The sequence below is a fragment of the Lethenteron reissneri genome, chromosome 19 (genome assembly GCF_015708825.2).
Source record: "Lethenteron reissneri isolate LAM-NWPU_2019-01 chromosome 19, ASM1570882v1, whole genome shotgun sequence".
NCBI lineage: Eukaryota > Metazoa > Chordata > Hyperoartia > Petromyzontiformes > Petromyzontidae > Lethenteron > Lethenteron reissneri.
In genome coordinates this window covers 4,929,922-4,942,643 of record NC_083797.1, presented here as the reverse complement: position 1 = coordinate 4,942,643, position 12,722 = coordinate 4,929,922, and the positions used below count along the sequence as shown (strand labels likewise).

The following is a 12,722-nucleotide window of genomic DNA, read 5'->3' as shown; positions in this document are numbered from 1 at the left end:
CCCTAGGTCGGGCCTAGGGGGTGGTCACGTGTCGGGGGAAAGATCCTACGGGAAGGGTCGAGAAACGACAAGGGGTTTCTCGAAGGTGGTCGTGACCAAGGGCGGGGCCAGCCACGACCCGGGAGCATATAAACCGGGTCCCCACAGGGACCGGGGTTCAGCGTTGTTACCGTCATCTGAGGATCTACGTTCTACGTCCAAGAAGAGTCACCAACACGTAAACCTGGACCCAAGCCGGGCTCCAGTCCGTCGTAGCTGACTCCTAGTGTGTTTAGGGTAGATTAGTCTGGTGGTCCACCACCATAGGCTGTTATCTGGTAAAGGGGCAGTTCCATGTCCGATTCAATACAGTACACAAAATCCGTGATTTGATCCCATCCGTAAAGGATGTCATTCCTGATTTACAGTACCCTGGAGTCTATAAACTGAGTTGCATTTGTGGCGATTGTTATATTGGGGAAACAAAACTACATGTATCTGACCGCATTCACGAGCACAAGTCAGATTTGAAACACGGTAGGACGAATTCTTCTGCCGTGGCTGACCATTGTTACAACGCTGTGGGTTCTCATGATATTGTTTTCTCCGACACCAAAATTCTCTGCAAGCCGTCTGGATACCACCAAAGATTTGTCCATGCAACCATCCAGATATGCAAACATAGACATAACTTCAACCGAGAAAATGGATTCAAATTGAGCAATCATTGGAAGGATGTTATTAACCAAGTTAAACTTTATCTGCTTTAAAGTTAGGAAAAAAACGCCACTTTTTTCAAATTTTATTGCTGTGGATTTCACACCTGATGATGATTGCTTGTGTTGCAGTCGAAACGTCGTGAGAATTTTTTATTGTTTTGTATTTTTTTAATTTTATTATTTCCCTTCTACGTCACTTTACCGAAATAACCAAGAACATGAATCCCTGCAGTCACGAAAGCTTTAAATCAAAAAGTAGCTTATCATTAGAAATTCATAGCAGGCAAAAACCGAGGCACCCGGAGAAAAATCCATGTGACTACACGGAGAAAATGCAAACTCCAAATATACAGGCGTCAGGGTCGGGAATCGAACCCACGAGCTCCTGCATACCAGGCGAGGCAGTTAATATCTCGCCACCGTGGCACCCCATACTGTAGATGTAGCCAATGTTCCACATATGGATGCAATTTTAACAGCTCTGGCACAGTGTGCACAGCTTCTCGCTTCTAACATGTTCGACTAATTCTGTTTTTAACATAACAGCCCGGCACACTGCTTTCATTAGCATCATCAGCAAGAACACGCCGGCTGATGAGGAACCCAGAACAGAGCAGAAGGGGGGTTCACGTTAACCTGCGGAAGTTCCACAGTGCTTATTCCTCTAAACTGTGCGTCATTTAGCTAATAGTTAAAATAAATTGGAGATTGTGTGTCTTGAAATTGTGGTGAACCGTGATGTGTCTTTTATAAATAAATGGCACCTCCAAATCTGGGTGGGTGTGGCACCCGCCGGTACTGTCGGTAACTTGCTCGGCACATGTTCGAGCGTGAATATTTTCCGGACTTTTTTTTTTTTTAAACACAGATCAACCAATGCGAAACTAAACTCATGTAGCGACCGGGCTCCCAGCTTTACATATCTTTAGCCTCTGAGGAGTGAAACGACAAACAGTTCTCCGGTAAACAAAAGAGAGGAGCAAGCAAAAGTCCTCTTCGTGTATCTCTCTCTCTCGCCGCATCGATCACAAACGCGTTTCTTACGCAACCCATCAGCCCAACGGCCTTCTGGGAATGCGGTCGGGGAAAAACCTGGACCTGTGTCGGCATGAACAGTCTCATCGGCAGTGTCAGCCTTGGTTAAAGCCCATTGCTGGTGATCTTCCGGATGTCAATAGACAAGGACTCTGTTAGATGTGAGGCCTCGTTCGATGCAAAAACTACAATACATGAGGGACTTGTTGACAAAAGTGCACTCCCTGACGGCTGCGTTGGCTGATAGGATGTGTAAATAGACTTGTGTTGTTAATGTGCAGAACAAGGGCGCTGTGGTGTACGGTGCTTTTTTTTCTGGAAGACTTTGCAGTTTTTTCCTGGATTTTTCTGTTTGCGCATAGTCACTTAAAGATGTTTTCTTGTTCATGTTTTAGTTTTTTGTTTGTTGCGGTTGCACCCGATTCAAGAGCCGAATGGCTCACAGGGCTATACCTAATAAATGAAACTGAAAACTGAAAAAACTGTGGAGAATAACGGCATTTTATTATTATTTTGCATTATATATCGGCATAGTTTTTCATCTAACTGGGTCTCTGATCTGACGTAGAGGGCCCTTTGCTACAAACGTCTGGCAGCTCACCAGCGTGGGTTTAACGAAGCCCGACTGCCGATGTGACATCGAATGTCGAAACCGGTCGAGCGTTTGCGTGTAACATACCAATGCTGTTGAAAAAAAAAATTCACTTTCCAGATACTCTATAGGAGCAACGCTAACTGTACGCACGCACAGAGTATGCATGCAGTTCATATGAGGGTTACTCACGATTTGCTAAAAAACGCAAAACATGAAACTTCACCGCACTGTAGAATGTGATGCACGCAAATTGCGATGTGCTTAACAACAAAAAACTCCGGAAAGGTTAACAGTGCCAAAGGGCTACACCGGAGCAAATAAATAACCACGAGGAAATGGCAAAATCAAACAAACACGGGCGGGCAAGGCAGAGCGCGCACTGTCACAGCAACAAAAGTAAAGCATAAACATTACATATTGCAGCCGGTAAGTGTGGGCGAGTGTATGCCTGCCGGCGGGGCCGGCTATCTTGGGCCACACAAGAGGCAGACAAGGCTGACATGCTGGGAAAGCAGAGTGAGCTCTCCACACGTGCGGAGAGAGACCTACTACGACGACGCTGCTGCTGCTGCTGCTACAAAACGCCCCAGGTGACAGGAAGCTGCCATCGTCACCAACCTCGTCGGTGCAGAAATATAAACACGCCAGATGACAACAGTTCGCAAAAAAGATCTAAGTGCAAGAATGCTCCTATCTCAATGGTAGGGCAATATGAAAACTTTAATTGCGTGCTGTGAAAATAGACGAGAAGGCGTGTGTACAGCAAAGATCTGGAAGATGTTTGACGGTGTGTCAGTAAAAACATAAATACGATGGAAAATAAATTAAGAGTAGTGCAAATGTATAGTGTAGAACAGTGGCTATGAATCCAGCGCACTGATTTCGATTCCCAGCGATGGCTAATCATCAGTGACAAGTTACATCTGAACCTGTCCTGGGCACCGATTTAACCAACCACAATGACCAGCATGGCGAAGTATGACCTTGCCAAATGCAAGCGGCCTTCATCCAGCAGTGCAATGATGCCGGGCTGATGAATACGATCGTAAAATATGTATAAACCAACCCGTAACATAACGTATTAAAAACGAGAATTCATAATTAATCAAGATTAAGTGGACCCTGCACGGGGACTGGAATAGCTTTGTGAATAAGATGCTGCGCGTGATTTGTGCATCCTGAAACCGCACCATTTAAACAAAGAGTTAAATTAGAGACAGGAAATATTATGGCCCACTCAACGTGCATGCCTGGGCTGGGACTGCATAGGAAGCACCCCCCCCAACCCCCCCCCCACTAACCCCCCCGCCCCCCTTAACACCCCCCCCCCACAACGCCTCTAACTCTCCCCATCCTACAGGAATTAGGATAGAAAACTCGAAATTCCTCTGTGCGCACAATAAGACAAAAGGTGGCATGTGTTCTGTTCAGCGAACTGTCACGCAGGTGAAATAAGGGAGACCACATTATTCGGATAAGTTAACTGGCATATCAGTTACAACGCAAGTGAAAATGAATAGAACTCGAACATGTGTGTTTGTGTGTGCATAGGTTGGAGCAGTGGCGGCCGGGCGTGGTGCTGGCCACCCACCCCCCTCGTGTGCTGTGCCGGCCTTCATAGGTGCTACTCGCTAAGGGCACTTGCCCCCCAACAGTCTGCTCAGGCTCTATACAGGGGATCTTTGTCTTTTTTTTTAAGTGGCACGGTGGGTAGGCACACTGTGCTGTGAACTAAGTGAAGTGATAACGTGTTTCTTTCGGTTAGATCGCGTAAATGTAAACACGTGTCGTACAGCCACCTCCGCCCGACACAGCCAATCAGTGAGGTGGGTGTGCGACACATTGACTAATGTCGGCGTATAACCCCCCAAAAAAAAAAAAACCTCATCATGAGTATAATTGGCCACAAAAGCCTCCGTGTAAAAGTCAGTGGCACGACTCTGATTCCCGGCCACGGTTGACATCAGTGGTGAGTGTGACGATGCAATGCAACCTTAAGTCGCTTGACCCTCTAACCCAGGTCAGAGTGCAGTGGTGCTTCATCACACAAGGTGCCGCCACCCCTCCCCCCCACCCCTTCTTCACAATGGGTTGCAATCTCTAATGTAGAAAAAAACGTATCATAGAAACCAATATCTCAAGAGGGCCCGAAGAGGGGGAGATGTGCGTACAAACTCATCGTCTTGAACGGTGTGTTATAACGCAACTAATAACAAAAAAACTGGGAATTTCATCAATGTTCCACGGATGAGTCACGGGTTTCTCAGGACAGCCACCTCAAACAGAGAACGATCCTGGGGAAAAAACAGGATAAGTGGCAACCCTACTATTCACCACCACCACCACCACCACCACCGAGTGGCATGTGTTTAACTACACCGCTCACATTGCTCCCGGCAGAAAGAGGAATTGTGTCAATTGTGTTGTACAGCGCGCAGGCCAGCAGCACCGGGGGGTCTAACGGAGCCTGAGACAAACGCCGAGGATGCCCACCTTGCAGACGAGCCCAGGCTTGCAGAGAGCCCAGGCTGCCGGACACGGCCCAGAGAGTGGGCGTCGTGCAGCTCTTGATCTCGAGACTCTGCAGCGTGCACTCGAGCAGGGGCTGGTCCACGACGCCGCCGCCAACACCTGCGGTGGGATCCCACGCACAGAGAGACAAACACTAAGACCACGATCGCCCCACACCCCCCCCGCTCCACCACCCCGACGGTCAGCATTGTGGATTGCGCGGTTAGGTGCTGTTCGCGAGAGCCTCGTCCACATGCACAACGACGACGACAGTGGTAACAACAACGACCGCAATTCGCCGCCAAGTGGTAGTGACGTCACCACGGCGTCTGCGCCAGGCTAGGTGCACTGCGAGTGTCAAAGGGTCGCTGATGGCAGGAGATAATTGTGCGTAACACACGCGCACACATTCACAGAGCCTCTGTTGAGGATTGTGCCCCACAGCACTAAGAACGTACACACACACACGCGCACATGAGACAATCGTCTCCTTATACCATGGCAGGAGCAAGTGCTGTTAGCAAACACCTATTAAGCACAGCACCATTCTTGGCCATTTTCGTTTCCCCAATGCAGATGTTTACTCACCACAACAGATGCTCATTTCAGGCCGAGTCAGCCTAGGGGAGGCTCAGAACCGATTCATAAATCATTCTCTACACATGTTAGCCTTGGCCGGGAATCAAACTCGGGCCATTGGGTTCGTAGCGTAGTACGCTAACCACTATACCACCACTCCGTCATTAACACCTAGAAGGAAATACTGATCAACACTACGCGATCATTACTATTGTAGAGAAGAGATGTCCCCAAATGCACCCTCTCAACGACGCTCACTGCGCACATCCCTTCTCTACGCTATTAAGCAACAAAACAGGGACTAATTATAATATTCGTTATGCAATCCATGCAGCTGTAATAGTATATGCAGGTCATAGATTATGTTCTAATGCACCTTTCCTTTCCCATTAGTTCTGGCTATCATTATGACACTCCATATGGGGGAATGCCAGAAAACTACAATGGCTGTACAAATAATCCGTGGTATACTGGGGGGATAAACACACGGGTTCGGCCAACAGAGAAGTGTAATCCCTGTTATGCTGATCAAAGTCACAGAAGACCCTACAGCTCGCTTGCCAACGGTCTGTGCTGCTACAATCACTACGATGTTTGGTCATTCACCAGACTCTGAAAAGCACCTCTATTTAAGCCTGATGGCAAGATCAGGCCGGCAAGGCTATGAACAACAATATGGGCAAAAATGCGATATTGAGCACAGCGATTAAATACACAGCACGAGCAGATAAACCTTAAACAGTTATTGGCTTGTTTGGTTGCTTAGCCACTGTCAGATTTGTGGAACACTCCGTACAGCCATGCAGAGCGCACAGGAAGGAGGTCAGTTTCCCAGCAGAGCTCAGACCACAGGACACATTAGAAGCCCTTACGAACATGGCTTTTAATACCTCCAATGCCAAATTAAAGCCATAACCCTCATCCACCTCCACATGACACAACCATCGGCCACCACCGCCCCACCTCTCCAGAGACTTCCGTTCAGCGTAGCCGTATTACCATTGCAAGAGACATGGATACAACCGCGTGCCTGCGTTTGACATATTTACAGCATTACGACTTGTTTACTATGGACGTCTGTAAACATGTGGTAAAATTAAAAGTGAATATTTTCTCTGTGAGTTAAGTGCCCTTAACTTGGGGCACCAGGGGGGAGGGGTTAGGTCACACTTCTGGTTTGGCAGATTGGAACCTCCTAAGCTTGAGAGGAGAACCGCCAGCCGCATCACCCAGACACAAAGACAAAGATCTCCCTTGTAGCCTTCACAGACTGTTGGGGCAAGTGCTGTTAGCGAGCACCTATGAAGGTCGGCATGGTCACATGAGGGGGTTGGATGGCCAGCACCACGCCCGGCCGCCTTTGTCTCCCTCGTGACGATGTTTACACATCACACCAGGCACTCATTTGAGGCTGAGTCGACTTAGGGGAGGCCCAGAACCGGTTCAGATATTTGTCATTGGTGTTGGCCATGAGCGGGAATAGAACTTGGGTCTCCAGGTTCACAGCACAGCGCGCTAACTGCTGCAGCACCACTCCCCACGGTCACAGACACACATGCTCATTCACAGATGCACGTGTGCACTCACATGAACGTATATACATGCAGGCTCACACACACGCACATACGCTCACACAAAGACAAAGATCCCCCATATAGCCTTAACGGACTGTTCGGACAAGTGCTGTTAGCGAGCACCTATGAAGGTCGTGGGGGTGGGTGGACAACATGACAGGCAAACGCTCACTCACATACACGAATGTATATGCAGGCCCACACAAACACACATGTATGCGCAAACCCACACACACGGGTACATGCACAACAATAACAACTGCCGTTCGCCACAAAGTGGCCGGTGACATCACCCCGGCATTTAATCCAGGCTAGGTGCACTTTGAGGCACATGCACACACGCTTGTCTATGTATGCATAACAAAGACAAAGAGCCCCCGTATAACCTTAACAGGCTGTTGGGGCAAGTGCTGTTAGCGAGGACCTATGAAGGCCGGCAAAGCACACGAAGGGTTGGGTGGCGAGCACCACACCCAGCCAATTTTGTTGACACACCACACCAGGTTCTCATTAAAGGCTGAGTCGACCTAAGGGAGGTCCAAGACCGGTTCAGATATTCGCCACTGAGGCAGGAATCGAACCCGGGTCGCCGGGTTCGTAGCGCAGCACGCTAAATGTTGCACTACCGCTCCCCACACACACACACGTACATGCACGCTCGTTCACACATGCTTGCTCGGACACATATATACTTGTTTCAAAACCAGCAGCCTGCTTTAGCTCCTTGAGTCGCTCATTAAAACTCAGAATGAATCGGTGATGCAGTGAGTCCGTGCCTCCACGTGTGAGCCCACTGAGAAAAATTAACTCATTTTGCAAGAGAGCCCTTCCTTCAAAATGTAGACAAGTAAAGGAAGAAAGTCGTTTGATTATGGTCAGTGCAACTACATGCAGTGATTCGGAGACGAGGTTTGTAGGAGGCACCTTCTTTATTGTAACAGTCACGGTCTCGTCTACTCACTCTCTACAGTCGCATAGCCGAGCCTGTACACAACACGAGCCGTCTAACACCGACGGCGCTGACTGAGACAGCCAACAACTATCTGGCAGCGCAATATCTAGCGGAGACGCTTAGCGACGACGAGACGACAGCGACGATGGGACAAAGTCCACTCCCAGAACCGGCAGCCCTGAGCTCCCCGCTCTCGGCTCCTTTTATGCTCCCAGCGCGCCCTGGCTCCGCCCTAGCCGCGCCTCCCTTCTCGAACCTGCTAGCAGGTTCCAGGGGCCTCCAGACGGGGTCCTCCGTGACCCTTGCCCTAGTTCCTCCGCCCTGCCCACACACACCGTGCACACGCTCACCAGCGTGTGCACTGTCTGTCCACCACAGTTGCCGCTGCTGTCCACCAGCCGGCACTATTACACTACACGTGCATGACATACGATTGCAGAATCATTGTATATGAAGACAGCCTCGAAATTGTGTTCAAAATGTGATTATTGTTATTCTTTGTCATCGGATTCCACGTCACGCAACCACCTTAGGCCACCGCGCGGGAGCAGCGTGAGTGAGCTGTAAACTCTCGTAGCGTCACAAAGTCTGCGAAAAATCGAATTCCAATACGATTTTTGTTTATTTGTACGTGTGTGGAAATCATTTATTACTGGATTGACCGTCAAGTAGAACTGCAATTGTTATTATTGTTGTTTTGCTGCCTTGCCCAAGCTTGTACTTGTAATTCATGTAATAATGCAATTTGTAATTATGCAGCTTTATTCATATGGACTTATTTATTTTTCAGCGACTTGCTTACTTTTCTCTATCTTACCCCAGTATCCTTGCTGTATTTTTTGTTGATGTAACTTTCTGACCTGCCCCTACTTGACATCCGTGAAAAAGAGCTTTACAGCTCATCAGATTCCTCCAGTGGAAAAAAAGCTCCGAGTCTGATTCTAAATCACAGGTGGCTTCCCGGACTGGAACCCCAAGACATCCCAATGGCCCCGACTCTGAACTAAATAAAGAATTTTTTTTATTTTATTTTACCAGGTAAAGCCCACTGAACTATATAGCTCTTTTTCATAAGCAACCTGGCCACATATGATAAGCTCCCCCCCTCTCCTCCCCCTTAACTTGTATTTAAGAACTTGCATCTTGGAATCCCTGCCTCACTTGATACAGCAAATCTGGCTGTGACGGTCCCACCTGATGACGGAGACTTGTGTTGCCTCCGAAACGTCTTGATTTTTTATTACTTTATTTTTATTAATTTTAATTTCATTTTTTTTTACCTACGTGACTTTACCGAAAAAACTAAGAGTATGAATCCTTGCAGTCACGAAAGCTTCAAATCTAGAATTAACACATGATAGCTCAATGAAGTGGCTTATCTTGTGGAAATGTATAGTAGCCAAATACACTAAACGCACATTGATTCTAAATGTGGAGGGGAAAACCAGAGGACCTGGAGGACCCGGAGAAAAATCGAAACTACCACGGGCAGACAGACATGCAAACTCCAAATATACAGCAGATGTCACAGGGTCAGGAGCGAACCCACGACCTCCTGCAGACCAGGCGAGGTAGTTAACATCTTGCCACCTCAGCTCATGTAATTCTAAGCATGACTGCTAAATCACGGGAATATGAAAATACAAATAATTTTAAGGCGATGGCACTTCTTCACTCAGCAGCGGTCGAGCAACATCCCTGCCAACTCACGACTGGCTTATTCCACGTGATTGGACGGACATTTCCACGAAGGCACGCACGTATGGAAATGCCTTTGGGAAAAGCTAGGTTCGAAAGATAATTACCGTATTCTGTGAGTGTGTGGGTCCATGGGAAAAAAATTACAAGGAAAAGCTCTATCTATATATATATTCCGCTGCTGGCAGAAATAAGCGACAATAATTACAGTACGGTGTATATATATATAAAACCTTGTGGGTTAAATCAAAAGAACAGAAAGGCATGGCGCTAATGGGCAGGGGAATAGAGGCATCTGTAGGAGAGCATATTCTCAGTGAGACTGTCAAACAGTAGAAACCACCTGTTACCGACGGCAGAAGACCACATCTCTGTCGAGTAAAGCAACAGAGTGGAGACCAGGGGGGGACTATATAGCCTTAAACTATTTAAATGCGCAAGACACTGGAACGCTTTCAGAAAGGTTTCTAGAGTCTGACTTTCACATTAACGCAATGCTACAAATGCCAATGTGAGTTATTTGCATTCAAGCAGGCTTGTTTTTCTTTTCGTTTTTTTTACGTGCAACGGTTTACCTTCAGTGTCTTATCCAGATGAATAAAATAAAACCCTCAGTAATCAAGTATTATACCTGCACCGAAAGCACAAGCATTGCCAGATTTCTACTTTACAATGTCACGTGCAATTTTCCACCTAAACTCAATAGATTGTGGTGTTTAACAAGCATGAATAGTACCGGTCTCCAATGCACTTTTTTACTTGGATGAAATGTATCTGAACATTTCATAGGCTGTATATATGCACACGTCCTTCTTAAACTTTTAGCTACTCGTGAACAAGATAAAAAAACTGCATACGGTCGTCATACTCTGTCGAATAAATGCATCTCGGAATCAGTTAATGCGTTTAAGTCCAATAAGCTGCATGCGATGAATTTCACCCAATCACAGTTAATCGCAGTTATAATCAGGACATTACTCAAACAAACAATGTCTCTGTTACAACGCGTGACAGCGGCATTGGCCGTTGAATAAAAAACTATTTTGATTTGGAAAATATTCCGTAAGTCAATCAAATTATTTGAATGTAAGCAAGGGTAACTTTACTGATAATAAGTTACATGATCTCTCCTACTTCTTAAAAAAAGTTCCCATTAGATCACCCCCCCCCCCGCTCCCTCTTAGACACGACAGAAAACGCAGTGCATTGCAGCCACAAGGACATGAATGTCAGTTCAATCATTTTAGAGCGTATAATAAATTACTACACTGCACCAATCTAACACAGTTTTCTCATCATTATTATCGTTAATAATTCACGTCGGGTGTGCGCTTACATAGATATGAATGTATGCGCACGTTACAAAACGTACGTATCCTTGTTAAAAAAAGGTTTGAATAACAAAAACCAGATGAGAGAGATCACGGGTTTAAAATATTACGTGGGTATAATGTAACGTGTATTTTATTTCAGCAGAAAATCACGTCTATTGCTTTTGAGACTTAGCACTCTGACATCATAATAACGCGCCCATGCAGTGTCTAACGCGAGGTATTTCACCAATGCCTAAAGTACTTTAACGCGTCAAAAAAAAGTCCGCCTTCGTGTGAATGGCAGAGTTGTCAAAAATAATAAGCATAATTCCCAAAAAATATCGCAGCTCGTAATACGGCTGTGTTTCCTTAACATCTCACAGTCCCCTTTTGGAAGTTACTTGACCATTCAAGTGAAGGGCACGAACAAGAAAAACAGAGCCGAGTGGTAGGAAGACCTAAAATAACTGCTGGCATGCGTAAATAAAACGAGCAACTGCTGAAGCCAAAAGCTGAGTAAACTTGAACTGCATAACAGCTTTTGCAAAATGTAACAACTGGACGAAACCCAAATACAACTGAGTATTAAATTTCCTACTTTGTCCAAAACTCCCCTACACTGGTAAGAAAGAAAGTAACATCCATACTTTGAGAAGCCCTGAACATATCAGCGGTGAGTGGGCGCGGTGGGACACTTGCCCCCTCACAGCCTGTGCATCATCCTTCTCTCCCCTTTCCGCTTTGTCAAGGTTCCCGCCACCGTACGTGCCACACCTCACCGAAACCCTGCCTCCGCGTCATGCGCCACCAACGCTTGCGTTACAAGGAGTCTCATTCAGGACATCTCAGAACATGCCCAGCGATTCATCGCAAGCAGCAAGGTGCAACCGGTCGACCGAGTAGAGTGCGGTTCGCCACTTTGCCGCGCGCAAGTTGTTCCCACCTTCTTGAGACCACGAACGGAAGTGCAATCTCGGGATAGCAAAGTTATTTCTGTTTCAAATGGAGGTTCGCTCGCGCTGGCAATCGGCGGACTCGGATACCGACGTGCCAAGTGACGAGAGAGCTGAGCTGTTGCCGAATGAATACATTACGAAGTCACACTCATTACGCACAAAGTGTTTGCCACAAATTAATCGCAATAGCTTTGCCGATCTCATCAAGGAGCATAAACCATCACGTAAAACTCCGATCATCGCAGCGGCTATTAGCTAACCATCAAACGAAGACGGTCACTGCATCGCGCGCTTTCAGATGCCCTCCCACGGCCGCCTGGAACGCTCTTCCTTCCGATATTATGAATCCCCTGGGTATATGCACTTTTAAATCTAGAATGAAAACTCAGTTCTTCAGAACTGCTTCTTGTGTTTAGTTTATTGTTGCGCTTCGCCCACACCTCTGACGAGCACGGTTGGCTACGTACGGCGCAAAATAAGTTCAACTGACGTACGTACATAACGGCAAACAAGAGCCGCATGGGATGGATGGATGTGCTGGCTCCGAGGGGGTCCGTCTCCCTGGGGAGGGGGGGGGGGCTGGTGTAATGCCGGAGCCCTGATGGGGAAGAGACCAGACTGCCCTCTTTCCTCCTCCCCTGCCAGCGGCATGGTTTCAATTAGCCTACGGCATAAGGCTTACATCGCCATATCCCATTTCACACCGCGGCTACGAAGGTGGAAGATGGTGTGCGAAGGGGATCGGGATGCTAAGGGGGGGCAACAGCTCCAATTCAAACACCACAATTAACGCTCGGAGTACAATTGCTCT

The 12,722-nt window shown here is 47.2% G+C and overlaps 1 protein-coding gene across 1 annotated transcript in view; it reads right to left on the bottom strand.

The window, feature by feature from the left end:
• VPS13B (vacuolar protein sorting 13 homolog B) overlaps nt 1-12,722 on the bottom strand; it is a 301,109-nt gene that overhangs the window by 195,690 nt on the left and 92,697 nt on the right. The window contains 1 exon segment of the mRNA XM_061554219.1: nt 4,822-4,959. Coding sequence (XP_061410203.1) covers nt 4,822-4,959 — 138 coding nt within the window.